The sequence below is a fragment of the Acipenser ruthenus genome, chromosome 10, assembly GCF_902713425.1.
Source record: "Acipenser ruthenus chromosome 10, fAciRut3.2 maternal haplotype, whole genome shotgun sequence".
NCBI classification, from domain to species: domain Eukaryota; kingdom Metazoa; phylum Chordata; class Actinopteri; order Acipenseriformes; family Acipenseridae; genus Acipenser; species Acipenser ruthenus.
Genome location: NC_081198.1, coordinates 30,975,675 through 30,991,654, shown reverse-complemented (window position 1 = coordinate 30,991,654; position 15,980 = coordinate 30,975,675). Strand labels below are relative to the sequence as shown.

The 15,980-nt window shown below is 40.5% G+C and overlaps 1 protein-coding gene across 1 annotated transcript in view; it reads right to left on the bottom strand.

Annotated features, from left to right (window-relative positions):
• Positions 1–350: 350 nt before the first annotated feature.
• Positions 351–15,980, bottom strand: part of LOC117413422 (aryl hydrocarbon receptor-like) — a 93,854-nt gene continuing 78,224 nt past the window's right edge. Inside the window, exons 9-11 of the mRNA XM_034022602.3 lie at positions 11,102–11,243; positions 8,205–9,840; positions 351–4,465 (exon numbers count right to left, since the gene is read on the bottom strand). Of these exons, the coding sequence (XP_033878493.3) occupies positions 4,328–4,465; positions 8,205–9,840; positions 11,102–11,243 (1,916 nt within the window). The 3' untranslated portion in view covers positions 351–4,327. The remainder of the gene's footprint in view (positions 4,466–8,204; positions 9,841–11,101; positions 11,244–15,980) is intronic.

The following is a 15,980-nucleotide window of genomic DNA, read 5'->3' as shown; positions in this document are numbered from 1 at the left end:
CTGTCGGTTTACACATTCTTTCCAGCACAGTTATGCTCAGGATATAAAGGATTTGTATTTCCAGGGATGTTTCTTGTCCCTGGACTTCCCCTGTAAATGTCTTTATGTTTGCTGAATGCAAAGATATAGCACAATTTGTATGTAGCACAACAACATTTTTGTCAAGTCTCTTATTGGTTTGCTGTTGTAAATAAAAGGTAGTTCACTTCCACTCAGATTCTATGCTGCACATCCTAGTACCTGTAACACAGAAAGGGAAGGAATTGACCCTCAGGTGTAAATACCATCAAAAACAATTAGAACAGATGGCAAGTGATATAAAACACAAGCACCCGATGTGATTGCACAAATCCTTTATTGTTCAGAACCAATGAAGATTACATTTTGATAAGCAATCAAAAGAAACAAAGATTAAAGTTTATCCATATTCTTTTATTATTTTTTACATCTACATTGACTTTCAGTGTGTTAGCATTATTACAATTAATTTAATGTGATTTAAAAAAAAAAAAAAAAAAGTTCAACATTGACAAAACGTTCTTATTTTCCTAAACATGAAACACTAAACTTGAGAAAGTGAGTCTCAACATTATGGCACCATTTTATTTTCTTCTAAAGTGTCTAACCTTTAAAAACACAACATTTAATTTATACACAGTACTGTATAGTTTTATACAATAATGAATTAAAAATATTCCCTACCAGTCTACTTTTGCTAGAGAAAGGAGCTTCACAGGAAGCAGTGCTTTTTCTTTTTTTAAATAGTGCTTGCGACAAATGTAATAAAAATCACATACTTTATACTATTTACAGAACGAGTTAATGTCCATTTCTATTGATTGTCAGTCATCTTTTTTTGTAAGAGGTTTATCTCATTTTGATTGTATTGTTTAGAAATAAATCTATATTAAAAAGGAACAACAGAGTTCAATCTTTATGTACTGCGGATGACACCTGGAATGCCTCACTTCATAATCGTTTACCAGCACCTCAATGGCTATCTGTGCAATATTTCTACCAGGCTGGCTGCTGTCTTCTTCAGTATTTAAAGAGTTTGTAGCTAACAAAAATGATTCTATACATTTCCCATGCCATGCACATCCATTCACGGTATACTCCTCAAATGTATAGTTTTGGAATAAATATTTGCTTTCACTTTCACAGTCATTTCCCTGGACAGTGAAATTATCCCCACCCCTTCAGAGCCAACTTTCCTGTAACGAACCAACAAGCTGCTTCCCCTATTGACTGACATGCTTTACAGCCAGTAAGATGGTCGACCCAGAAAACACTGTTGTGGGGAAATGACCTAGGAAGTGCAAGTGTAACAAATTTCCTTGGAGGCAAGGCAAGCAAATAAGAACTATTTTACCTATTGTAGTACCACATGTCATTTTTTTTCCGAAACTGCACAATTGTAGGATAAGTATGCTGTAAACACATATCTGTATTACCCTTCACTTGGTTGTGTATGGCTACAGCTTTTTTAAGCTACAGATAGAATTATCCCTTAGTATCTGTTAACTACACTCTTAGTTGTGCCTTCTCTGTGCTTTATCAGCTGTTTTGACAGTCAAGTTTTCACTCCCCAAATATAGTTTTAGCAGAAGTAGAAACAAGCCCCCTCTTCTACTCCCCCATAAAATGACGAGCCACATAAACATGCTTGTGCTACTACATGCAATGTTAGGGTGCTATAAAAGACACCTTCAATCTCTGGTATAGCTTCAAGAAGCAAAATAGATATAATAAAGGTTACACCTACTGTATGGATCTGTCAGTTTTGGGCTTCGAAGGTAAACATATTCTTAACTATCTTTTTACTGGGACACTAGACCTTTGAATCATGTAAACAACAAGCACAACTATTTTTTGTTGATATTAAAGTAAAAGAAAAGACGGGGCAGGAATGATATAGCGTAAAGTTAACACATGTAGCCTTTGAAAGTGTTTTGACACTGGAAAACATATCTTACAGTAAAATGAAATGATCATGTTGAATTTCAGATTAAATCTCTCAGCTGTCATATGGTTTTTCACCCAGCAATGCGCAAATGATCTATCTAGTCTGCTAGAAGCGTAATCAATCTTTTTTGTTTAAAGCACAGTAGTCTGCAAGACGGGGGTTCAGGTTTTTTCAGCCAGGCGGCGACAGCCACTTCGCTGGCTGAAAAGGCCTGAGGTGAACCCTGAGCCTATTGGAATGGTTACTCAGCGATTTCAAACGTGTTGTTTGAAAGGCATTGCTCAGAACGTTTGTCTGCTTGGCTTGGTTTCTTTTACTTCAGGTTTGAAGTTATGAATGAATCACTGCAAAATGTATTAAGAAGCTGTGGTTCAAAAGACTAATCTTGAAAATGTAACTACTGTTTTGGGGGGGGGGGAAACTTGACACAAAACAAAACATCAATTCATCGAATACATTTTTAAAGTTAAAAAACACATTACATTAATTCAAACATTTTGAAGCGTAAACTTGATTGTCTTCACAATTTTCAATTGAATTAAAAAACTATAAAAACACAGGTCATTTTCTTAATGAGTTTCTAAATGTATGAAGACTCAATAATTGATATAAGAAGGCTGTAAGTGACTGCCCTGCATTTCTACTTTGGTTTTCATTGTCACTATTTTGATTAAAATGATTGTCTTTCTGCTTGTTCAAAGTGATTTCAACTGGTTTAAAACCCTGCTTGACTATGCTTTTTTACTACACTTTACCCCACTCTACAGGGTGTGACAAAAGTCACACAACATAGGGATTTTTACTTTTATTGCTGCACATTCTCAAATTGTCATTCCGATTCTTGCAAACACGTCCAAGCACATCTGAGATGCAGGACACTTTCTGATATTGTATTCTTTGGAATGTGTATTACAAACCAGTTCACGCACGTACAGAGGGTCCTCATAGTCGTGGAATAATTGCAGTGTAAAATTTGACCATGGTACATTTGCAGAGTCATTTCTTGTCCCAGTTTATCACAGTGTCTTATGTTTGCACTCCATGCTTACTGTATACTTCCCCTGTTTTAATTCTCTTTCCTATGCTGTTACCGTGGCTTTTACATGTTTCAGCATGGATTAGTGCAGAAGCAATGTCCGTACAGGCAAACCATATTGCAGTTTAAGGTAAAAGTATAAGTTTTGTACTTAAAGAAACGCGGGTAGTGCTCTCTTCTGTATACAGAAGGCACTGGCCTAAACGTGTGTCTACTTGACTTTCTTTCTTATAGTTCGCATGGTTTTACTTTGGAATTGTGATGGAGTGTCTTGAAGTTATGGGTCATATTGCAGCTCATTGCATTATTCTGTGGAATCTGCTGTAACTCCCTGAGGAATATTACAGCCATTACATATCTAGTGCAGATGCATAGTTGGGGGAAAAAAGTCACAAGAAGCAATCTGGTCATGCATCTCTGAAGGTATTTTAAGTTATTGAAAAAGGTAATTATGGGTTTCAACCAGTGTTAAGAGGAGCACAGGCGTGTCCAATTTCGTCTTCCAACCAATGTTGACAATGCAAAGAAACACAAATCAAAAAGCTATATTGAAGACTGTGGATTGATCACCTATTTAATGTCTGAAGGTTGGTTCATACATAATTTGTTGCCGGAGTCTAGGGTTCTCCGACCCTGTGTGACAGGTCGGAACATCGTCCACACTCTTGCGACGTGTTTTTTTTTTGGAAAGTGATACAGCCTTTTCTCATGTGTCTGTGACCTCAAATCACATAGGGTCAGATAATGTTGAAAAATGTCAACATTTGCTGCATGGTCGGAATGAAGCTACACAGCTTTTATAACTGTCTGTGCCTGACGTATTGCATTCATCTATGACAGAAGTATGAACCAACCTTTACTTATTGGCTTTTATAGACATAGTGCAGACATTGTCAGACTACAGCTTTTCATGTTAAACCAATTCTTTCAGTTCTTTCAGTTATAGTTTATGCTTTTTCTTAAAACAAGAATGCTCAGCAAGCTTAGTAAATAAAATAGAATCATTTGGTTTTCAGCTCACAAAGAAAATGCTGATTTCAAACCAGAGAGAGATTCTGCAAAGGTGCCACACTGCTGACACTTATTTTTGTTTCTTTTATTTCTTTGTTGGTGAAAATCACTTTTTTTCTTTTACTTCATGCACCTGTTTCTCAGTTTTGTGTTTTCATTAACACTGCATCATCAGAAACAACATCTTTAAAGGAGAAAAGAAAAAGGAGAGCTAAATGGAGAACATGAAATCAGCAAAGTGCTTCATTTACAAAAGACCCAGCCTTCTTGTCATTCAGCTCTGTGGGATAATCCAAGTCTGACCTCGATAATGTTTAGAGGTAAAAGCCAGTAGTCTGAGTGTCGGGGAGATTTGGATGAGCACTGTCCTGCGGGACTCCGTTGACGTTGGGGAGCAGACAGCCTCCGGGATACCCCAGGTTTGCATTGGTTAGGATGCATCCGTTCTCCATCTGAGGATCAAGGACATTACGTCAGTCAATTAACATGATAAGGCCTTCCAGTGATTGTGACAATTCTTACCTGTTTAGTTTATTCACTTCGTGCCCACAGGGCCAGCACAGGTACATCTCAATAGTGCAAGCACTAATACAAAGAGAGACCTAAGTAGACCATACTTAGGTCTTCACTCGGGACATTTAACTGCAAGAGGCGGGGCTTGCCAGACGGTAAAACCCTCATCTTGTTCTTATATACTGTTTTGGTTTCTAATGACTCCTTTTTTCTTGTTTCGTAGTATAGTAAGTTCCTGGAGCGGGACGTCTCTTTTAGTGAGGCTAGCGCTCGACTTGTGTGGCAAAATTTTATTTTTAGCTTTGTTTTGTTTTGTTTTCTTTATTAAATCCGGCACTGGGATTATCATTGTTGGTATTTTAGCATCGGGGCCTGTGTTATTATTCAATCTGTGTGCCTGTGCGGCGTATCAACACCCACTGCTCAGTGTCTGATTCAGTATTATTCAGTGACAACCCATGTGTGTAGTATCGCCCTGTTACAGCCCTTACAAGGTTATTTTTTTAATCTAAAAGAATTGTAATAAAGACAATGACAAAAGTTTAGACACAAAGGAGGGATTTAATTGATAACTCCAGTGTTAATTAACAAATCGGTATGCAGCATTGATTTTGGCATTTTCAAATGGCCATTATGCCTACTTCGTGCCAGTGTGATTCACGAAATGATGTTGATTTACGAAATAATGTTAATATCTTAACAAGCAATGCTTCTTGCAACTATTTATTTTGTTTGCGTGGGAATTTAAGAGGAAATCCGTGTTAATTGTCAATTTATCAGGAGTTGATTTGCACTTGTAAAAGGAGGGTTTTAATCAACAAAAAAGTAGAAGCAGTATTTAAGTACTTTGGTGTTAAAAATATAAAATAAACAAACTACAGTATGGCTTTGCTGGGAGTTGCAGCAGCAGTCGCAGCAAATGTAATTTTAGAGCTTGAGTGCGAGCCTGATGATGGAGACTATACAGAAAGAGGGTGTACATGACCTGGGTTCATTTCTTAGATTTACCAGATGATGATCTAAAAACTCGATTGCGTCTGTGTAGGGCATTTTGTCAACCTCTGTCAGACTCTGCAGGAGGACCTTGAATTGCTTACGAAAAGGGGCCGTGCCGTAGCCCTGCATATGAAGCTGTTGGCTTGGCAGCATTGTCCTTCTATGTCTCTGGGTCATTTCAAAGGGTCACGGGTGACTTGACAAATAGGGTTAACGATTACATCAGTATCCCACTTAATCAGGAGCAGCTACAAAATATTAAAAGGGAGTTTATAACATTGCTGGATTTCCCAGCATAATGGGAGCCATCGATTGCACACACGTTGCACTCAAATCACTGCAGCACCATGCGTATGTGAAAAGGAAGGGTTCCAACATTCACTAAACATTCAGGTGATTTGTGATGCATCCTATAACATCTGGAACGTATGTGCAGATTTCCCTGACTCCTGTCATGACATTTTGATATCCGCTGTGTTTAATCATTTCACAGACCCAATAGACTAGATGGCATATTAGTAGGTCAGTATTGTAAGACTAGATAATTCAATATTTATAGTTATGAAAATATTTTAGCCTTTTCTATACTTTTAGATTTATTCACTTGCTTTAACCATTTGTAATCTTATGGAACGTTTGTTGTATTGCTAAAATGATATACCGTTATTTGCACCCAGTATACTGTTACTACCAAGAAATTATCAATGCAACTGTAGCCTATCTGGATACGTACATTATATGACAGCTGAACTCTACTGTAGATTTTATTGGAATTATGCAAATAAAAACCTAAGAGTAAATAATGAAATCTTGGTATAGAAAACAGCAAACTATTACAATAACATTTCCTTACAGGTGATTGCGGATTTGCAATGCATCCTTGTTAGGGAGTTCTTTTGTAATTTTAAAAGCTTAATAAATATATAATCAAGTGTTACATACATGGTATACATGTATAATAACTAACAACTACAAACACAAATGGCACTTCAAACGTATTTATTTATAACCTACAATTGTACATACTAAAAACATACAAAAGTAGATGTCAACATAGAAAATTAATTCCAACCCAGCCTACATCGATGGCTTACCCCCCACCCCATCCCAAAAAAAAGTTTTTCTTTTTGACCAAAAAAAGATTGCAAAATTCACATTAAAAAATGAATAATAAGTTATGGCAAAATATCCACCAGATTGAGGGTAACTAGCGGGGTTTAAGATTTTGAGGCAGGAAGTGATGTACATGACCTAAGACAATTAAGCTTTTTAATGAGAAATTCGTTCATTAAAAACCTTATCGACTCAATTTGAAAGCATTATCGGACTGATTTTAATAACACATGAAAATCACTTGCTACTAAAGCTGTCATTCCTATGCCGCAAGTTTGATATAATAACACTGCTGTTTAAAAATCCCCTGTAAAGTCTTTTTCAATGGCTTCAATGAGATGTATTTTAAGTATTTATTAGGTTTTGAGAGGAATATAATCTACTCACAACAACAGAGTTCTCCTTTCTGTATCTTATTGGTTTCATCCAGTTACAATGTGTTCCACTCACTGTATTGTGCAGGCTCAGCCCATTTGGTAAGATGGTGTCTTGTCCTAGAGTAGGAACTTTCTTACTGTGCTCATTGTCTCATATTTACAAATCAGTTTGGAGCACACTGTAGAATTTGCCATATGCAGCACTAGTGGGGTTGTCTCTGAGTGATCTTGATCAGATCATTTATCTAGGAGGATGTGTGGTCCAGTGGTTAAAGAAAAGGTCTTGTAACCAGGAGGTCCCCGGTTCAAATCCCACCTCAGCCTCTGCCTTATTGTGTGACCCTGAGCAAGTCACTTAACCTCCTTCTGCTCCGTCTTTCGGGTGAGACGTAAATGTAAGTGACTCTGCAGCTGATGCATAGTTCACACACCCTAGTCTCTGTAAATCGCCTTGGATAAAGGCGTCTGCTAAACAAACAAATAATAATAATAATAATCTTGTGATCTTGACATAACAGTTTGAAAAGTCGAGATCCTTTTATTATTATTATAATTATTTAGCAGACACCTTTATCCAAGGGTGTGTGAGATATTCATCAGCTGCAGAGTCACTTACAACAATGTCTCACCCGGAAGACGGAGCACAAGGAGGTTAAGTGACTTGTTCATGGTCACACAGTGAGTCAGTGAGTGAGCTGGGATTTGAACCGGGGACCTCCTGGTTACAAGCCCTTTTCTTTAACCCTTTTCTTTTATATTTGTGTGCTATGTTGTTCTGATTGATTGTACTATTATGATTTATGTGTTATATCTGACAGCGAAAAGCCTGTATTATGTATTGTTTGGCAGGACAAGCCAAAGTTTACCCTGGTTTGCTATGTTTATTAAAATACTTTACCATACCTTGTTATTCTTTACAATGCTTACTTATGCTTTACCATGCTTACACTATGCTTTATTACACGTCGCAATGTTTTTACTTTGGTAAACTTTTCTAAGGGATTAGCTATAAAGCACTGCTAGAAATGGAATCTTTCAAACTGGCTCATCTGACATATTGCTGCCCAGTCCCTGCATTTATGCACAGGTTGCGACAGACGTCTTAATCAAAGCTTTTGAAAATCTCCAATTTTGCATCAAGGTCTGTGGTAACACAAATATCTGTGTGTGAAGCAGACATTACAACCCTTACCTTGTCATGTATGTTGTCCTGGGGGTCTGACAATGTAAACATTCCCATAGTGGACAGCTGGTGCTGCTGCTGTCCTACCCCTAGAAACTGCTCCAAGGAGGGATTCTGAGGAGGGTACTGAGAGAAACAAGTGGAGGGGACCTGCTGCTTCTGGGAGATCATCTGATAGGAAGAAGCAGTGGCCACCACCCCCTGATACTGGTGGACTTCTTCGACGAGTCCACCGTTTATTGTAAAATCCAGGTTAGGCGAATCGCTCATGTTATAATGAGCCACTCCAGTGCTTGGGACCTGAGGTGGGCAGAGCTGCTGGGAGGAGGCTGCCCCCTGCACAGTATTATACCCAGACATGTTTGTTGGCTGCTCAACCTGATTAGGGTGGGTTACCGGCACGTAGCTATAACCCTGCCAGTTGTGGTTGCCCAATGTCTGCTGATTCATTGAACCCTGGCCATACATCCCATTGACTGTCAAAACATCGTTGGTCTTTTGTTTGAAATTACACTGCGACTGGAGTTGTACGTGGAGCTGCTGTTGTGGGAGCTGGGGCTTGTGCTGCAGAGGCTGCAGACCCCCTTGATGTGTGTGAGAGATATGCTCCGGAGTCTGCCCTTTGATGCTCATTTGCACGTGCTGGGTAATCCAGCGACTGTTTTGGGCTGCGTGTTGCCCCAGCAGTCGCTGGTCCCAGTGTTGAACGCTGTTCGCTTGTGGGAGTCTGTGGGGAAGGTTTTGCATATTCATCTCAATTTGCAGTTCGGGAGTCAGCGACTGAAGCTCGTTTGTCCACTGGTGCTCTTTAATCGGTGGGTTTTGAGTGTGAAGATGCTGCTGCATTTGCTGTGACAACTGTAAAATTGGCTGCTGATTCTGCGGCAGCTGCTGCTGGTGGGGGTAATACTGTGCTGGTGTTTCTTGTAGTTTGGGGGTGGTTTGGGGGGCAACAGGCAGTGGACAGGACAGCTGGTTATCAGAGCCCCCTTCCTCGGTTCTGTTCTCCAGAGAATCATGAACGTAAGATAAGATTTCGTTGTTTGTTAAAAGGTCGTTGAGGGAAGGGATGTAGCCCGGGTCTATTTCTATTCTGATCATCCTCTCGTCTAACAAGAGAAGTTCTAGGTCTTCTGCGTTCAGCCCAAGCATCTCCAGTGCACTAAACAGCTCGTTATTTGAGCAGTCCTCGTCGTTGTCTAATGACAGAGAGTCTAAAGTTGATAGGAGGGGGTCTACTGGTCCAAAAGTGGCCAGCTCTGGTTTTAGCCCATTGCTCCCGTTTGGAACTGCGTTCCAGCTGTCCCCCCCTGGGTTGGGAAAGCTGGCAGAATCTCCCTGTTCGCTGAACAAGCTGGCGTTGAAAGAGTACTTGGGCTCCAGGGCCGGATGGGAGACGTAAACAGATTCATCTTGTCTCATCATGGCCCCCAGAAGAGAGCTGGGATTGACGGTGTCATTCTGCACTTTCTCCTGCTTGTTCTGAGAATGCTTATTGGACTTGGCGCTCTTCTCCTTCACCTGGAAAGGATCAGGGAGGCCGGGGATGGGGTAGCTGGTCTGGTACAACAGCGCTTCTCCAGTAGCGAAGGTGAAAGGAAGATGCATGGAGCGCTTTCTGAGGTGCTCACCTCCTTCTTCTTCCCTAATAATGAAAAAGAGTTTCATTACACATATACTACTCTCAAATTCACTGGACTGTAGTCGTGCAATGCATTTTTACACTGTGTTTCTACGGGTGATTTGCTTGTTTACCACAACTCCTTTTAAACTCATCTATCCCACTGTTGTCTCATGTGTGGCTGAAGAATAGAATCTGTAATTATTAAATTGGCTTTGTTTTGTTTGTTTTTTGTTTTGTTTGTTTTTTTTTTAAACCCCGGTTTTTCTCCCTAATTCTGTATTCAAAATTATTATCTCTATCCTCGGCTCACCGCTTGCAACCCCCCCGCCAACTCAGGAAATGGCAGCTGGAACACACATCCTCCGAAACGTGCTCCTGCCAATCCGTCATTTTTCGCACTGCGGATCCACAGCAAGGCCACCAGACCTATAGTGCTGGAGGACAACACAGATCTGCCGTCTCCACTGCAGAACCACAGGCACCCGCTCGGCCACAGGGGTCGCTGATACGTGATGAACTGTGGATTCCCCTGCTGTTACCTAAGCCCTCCGTACCCGGGAGGCGCTTGGCCAATTGTGTGGCGCCCCCTAGGAACCCCCGGTCACGGTCGGCTGTGACACAGCCTGGATTCGAACCTGCGATCTCCAGGCTATAGGGCGCATCCGGCACTACATGTGGAGCGCTTTTACTGGATGCACCACTCGGGAGTCCCCAAATTGGCTTTGTTTAAAGATTAAATTATCAAATAATTTAAAATTCTGTAACTTTTTCAAATTTAGGATTCATGAAGTTCCTGCTGGTGTTATCCCCCAAGACATAGTGTCCCTCCCATTACCACCATCACCCCCCACACCCCCCTATTAGGTTTCCAAGAGTTGAAATTAACTTGAAATCAGTCATTTCTCCTTTTCCATCAGAGACTGAGATCAAAATGGGCCAGTAGTCCGGTTATGACTGCAGCTGGAGGAAGTTACCTAATGAATGTCTAATGCTGTGGATGTTAGAATCAGGTGTTCGCCCTCAAACTGCAAAAAAAAAAAATTGATCTAGGCAATATTTGACATTTGTGTGATGTCAGGTTTGCATATTGTATTGTAAACTGTGGAACAAGATGAGAGTGCAGATGATACATACAAAAAATGTCCAGAGCAGGTTTACAAGTTTGGAAAGTATTTATACCAGCCGGTTTAGATCATTATAATAGACTCTGTGCTGTCATTTTCCTTTATAACGCAACACAAACCTTGTGACAGTACATGAGAGATCATGTTCCATTACTTACACAAGAGGCCTCTGTGTGGCAATGATGTAGTCTGGCTTTCCATTCTTATACACCAGTCTGGCATTTGCCTGGACCCACTTCCATCGGTTCTCCTTTGTCAAGAGCCGGAAGACCGTCAGACCACTTTCTCCTGTCTTTATCACTGCCAAATTAAACAGAGCACCCCAACAGTTAACTGCATGTTAGAATAATTACCCTTCAATATCTTATTCCACACTTTTATTTTTTATTTTTGCATTTTAAAATGTTTTTCCGTTTTCAAACCATTCTATGTAACACACTGGATCTCTGTGGTACAGAAAGGTGTCTACACTTCTGTTGACTCTCAGTAGATGGCAGCATCAAGCATTCTGTATCCTTCTTATCTTGTCTAGGGGACTCGGTAAAAGGAGCTTGCCAGGGAGTGGAAATGTTTGTCACCATTATTACCTGTTATATATGCTAACGGTTGTTGTTTTCAATAGAGTTGTGCAGATATTTGGAGAATCAGAGTAATTCCTTTTAACTTGTTTTTTTTGGCAGGTATTAAATGAAGTCTGTTAAAATGTGTTAATTTCACAACAAGAAAAGTTTCATTTTCCTCTCCTATACAACTGAGTACCAATCACTGGCAATGAAGTTCTGTACGGAGTCATTTTATAGCTGCTTGGAAGCAAACTTTCTTTACGTCCTGGCACAGACGCACAGAAGGAAGCAAGTTTTCTTCCAGGACAACCTTGTACTTAGCTTGATTCATGCCAAAGCTGCCCGATTCCAGCCTTGCTGAAGCATCCCCAGATCATCACCGATCCTCCACCACATTTCACAGTTGGGTGCGAGACACTGTGGCTTGTAGGCCTCTCCAGGTCTCCGTCTAACCATTAGACGACCAGGTGTTGGGCAAAGCTGAAAATTGGACTCACCTGGGGGTGCTTCAGCAAGGCTGGAATCGGGCAGATTTGTCTTTGTGAAGGACGCATGAATCAAGCCAAGTACAAGGTTGTCCTGGAAGACAACTTGCTTCCTTCTGCTCTGACAATGTTCCCCAACTCTGAGGATTGGTTTTTCCAGCAGGACAATGCTCCATGCCACACAGCCAGGTCAATCAAGGTGTGGATGGAGGACCACCAGATCAAGACCCTGTCATGGCCAGCCCAATCTCCAGACCTGAACCCCATTGAAAACCTCTGGAATGTGACCAAGAGGAAGATGGATGGTCACAAGCCATCAAACAAAGCCGAGCTGCTTGAATTTTTGCGCCAGGAGTGGCATAAAGTCACCCAACATCAATGTGAAAGACTGGTGGAGAGCATGCCAAGACGCATGAAAGCTGTGCTTGAAAATCAGGGTTATTCCACCAAATATTGATTTCTGAACTCTTCCTAAGTTAAAACATTAGTATTGTGTTGTTTAAAAATGAATATGAACTTATTTTCTTTGCATTATTCGAGGTCTGACAACACTGCATCTTTTTTGTTATTTTGACCAGTTGTCATTTTCTGCAAATAAATGCTCTAAATGACAATATTTTTATTTGGAATATGGGAGAAATGTTGTCAGTAGTTTACAGAATAAAACAAAAATGTTAATTTTCCCCAAACACATACCTATAAATAGTAAAACCAGAGAAACTGATAATTTTGCAGTGGTCTCTTAATTTTTTCCAGAGCTGTGTATATATATATATATATATATATATATATATATATATATATATATATATATATATATATATATAGTTTATCAATCCTAGGCTGTTTGGGTTAATAACTTACAACTTAAAACATGTTCTGACTATGTACACAGTGGCAGTTTTCAAATACATTGTGCTCAATGTTTATAACAGACTTTTATCGAGTTGTAGGTAATGTTATTTGTATGTATTAGTTTAAGTGTTATACAGTATATTTAGTAATGTATAGTAACTACAATACACTAGTCTGCTATTGGTTCTGCTGGAGTCCCTTCAGGGTGATACACTGGGATTATAATGTGATATCTATTGTATATCTTGAAATCAATGCTGCAGCGTTTATTTTAAATTGCCTAAAACAACTGCAACGTTTATTCAAGGGCGTTTATGGGAAGTAGCTCGGTTTGAGGGTGCCGACCTTCTTTTTCCAATATGGTAAATCTGTTTCCTGTTTATTTGTTTCTTGTTGAGTGCTGCGTTTATTCGATAACAGTGCTGTTTATTCAAGACCAGTCCTGTTTATTCAAGGGCAGTGCTGTTTATTCAAGGGCAGTGCTGTTTATTCAAGGGCAGTGCTGTTTATTCAAGGGTAGTGCTGTTTATTCAAGGGCTGTGCTGTTTATTCAAGGGCAGTGCTGTTTATTCAAGGGCAGTGCTGTTTATTCAAGGGTAGTGCTGTTTATTCAAGGGCAGTGCTGTTTATTCAAGACCAGTCCTGTTTATTCAAGGGCAGTGCTGTTTATTCAAGGGCAGTGCTGTTTATTCAAGGGCAGTGCTGTTTATTCAAGGGTAGTGCTGTTTATTCAAGGGCTGTGCTGTTTATTCAAGGGCAGTCCTGTTTATTCAAGGGCAGTGCTGTTTATTCAAGGGTAGTGCTGTTTATTCAAGGGCAGTCCTGTTTATTCAAGGGCTGTGCTGTTTATTCAAGGGCAATGCTGTTTATTCAAGGGCAGTGCTGTTTATTCAAGGGGTGTGCTGTTTATTCAAGGGCAGTGCTGTTTATTCAAGGGCTGTGCTGTTTATTCAAGGGCAGTGCTGTTTATTCAAGGGCAGTGCTGTTTATTCAAGGGCAGTGCTGTTTATTCAAGGGTAGTGCTGTTTATTCAAGGGCAGTGCTGTTTATTCAAGACCAGTGCTGTTTATTCAAGGGCAGTGCTGTTTATTCAAGGGCAGTGCTGTTTATTCAAGGGCAGTGCTGTTTATTCAAGGGTAGTGCTGTTTATTCAAGGGCAGTGCTGTTTATTCAAGGGCAGTGCTGTTTATTCAAGACCAGTCCTGTTTATTCAAGGGCAGTGCTGTTTATTCAAGGGTAGTGCTGTTTACTCAAGACCAGTCCTGTTTATTCAAGGGTAGTGCTGTTTATTCAAGACCAGTGCTGTTTATTCAAGGGCAGTGCTGTTTATTCAAGGGTAGTGCTGTTTACTCAAGACCAGTCCTGTTTATTCAAGGGTAGTGCTGTTTATTCAAGACCAGTCCTGTTTATTCAAGGGCAGTGCTGTTTATTCAAGGGCAGTGCTGTTTATTCAAGGGCAGTGCTGTTTATTCAAGGGCAGTGCTGTTTATTCAAGACCAGTCCTGTTTATTCAAGGGCAATGCTGTTTATTCAAGGGTAGTGCTGTTTATTCAAGGGCAGTCCTGTTTATTCAAGGGCAGTCCTGTTTATTCAAGGGCTGTGCTGTTTATTCAAGGGCAATGCTGTTTATTCAAGGGCTGTGCTGTTTATTCAAGGGCTGTGCTGTTTATTCAAGGGTAGTGCTGTTTATTCAAGGGCAATGCTGTTTATTCAAGGGGTGTGCTGTTTATTCAAGGGTAGTGCTGTTTATTCAAGGCCAGTGCTGTTTATTCAAGGGCTGTGCTGTTTATTCAAGGGCAATGCTGTTTATTCAAGGGTAGTGCTGTTTATTCAAGGGCAGTCCTGTTTATTCAAGGGCAGTCCTGTTTATTCAAGGGCTGTGCTGTTTATTCAAGGGCCGTGCTGTTTATTCAAGGGTAGTGCTGTTTATTCAAGGGCAATGCTGTTTATTCAAGGGGTGTGCTGTTTATTCAAGGGTAGTGCTGTTTATTCAAGGCCAGTGCTGTTTATTCAAGGGCTGTGCTGTTTATTCAAGGGCAATGTTGTTTATTCAAGGGGTGTGCTGTTTATTCAAGGGTAGTGCTGTTTATTCAAGGCCAGTCCTGTTTATTCAAGGGGTGTGCTGTTTATTCAAGGGTAGTGCTGTTTATTCAAGGGCTGTGCTGTTTATTCAAGGGCTGTGCTGTTTATTCAAGGGCTGTGCTGTTTATTCAAGGGCAGTCCTGTTTATTCAAGGGCAGTGCTGTTTATTCAAGGGCAGTGCTGTTTATTCAAGACCAGTCCTGTTTATTCAAGGGTAGTGCTGTTTATTCAAGGGCTGTGCTGTTTATTCAAGGGCAGTCCTGTTTATTCAAGGGCAGTGCTGTTTATTCAAGGGCAGTGCTGTTTATTCAAGACCAGTCCTGTTTATTCAAGGGTAGTGCTGTTTATTCAAGGGCAGTGCTGTTTATTCAAGACCAGTCCTGTTTATTCAAGGGCAGTGCTGTTTATTCAAGAGCTGTGCTGTTTATTCAAGGGCAGTGCTGTTTATTCAAGGGCAGTGCTGTTTATTCAAGGGCAGTGCTGTTTATTCAAGGGCAGTGCTGTTTATTCAAGGGCAGTGCTGTTTATTCAAGACCAGTCCTGTTTATTCAAGGGTAGTGCTGTTTATTCAAGGGTAGTGCTGTTTATTCAAGGGCAGTCCTGTTTATTCAAGGGCAGTGCTGTTTATTCAAGGGCAGTGCTGTTTATTCAAGGGCAGTGCTGTTTATTCAAGGGCAGTGCTGTTTATTCAAGAGCTGTGCTGTTTATTCAAGGGCAGTGCTGTTTATTCAAGGGCAGTGCTGTTTATTCAAGGGCAGTGCTGTTTATTCAAGGGCAGTGCTGTTTATTCAAGGGCAGTGCTGTTTATTCAAGGGCAGTGCTGTTTATTCGAGGGTAGTGCTGTTTATTCAAGGGCTGTGCTGTTTATTCAAGGGTAGTGCTGTTTATTCAAGGGCAGTGCTGTTTATTCAAGACCAGTCCTGTTTATTCAAGGGCAGTGCTGTTTATTCAAGGGCAGTGCTGTTTATTCAAGAGCTGTGCTGTTTATTCAAGGGCAGTGCTGTTTATTCAAGGGCAGTGCTGTTTATTCAAGGGCAGTGCTGTTTATTCAA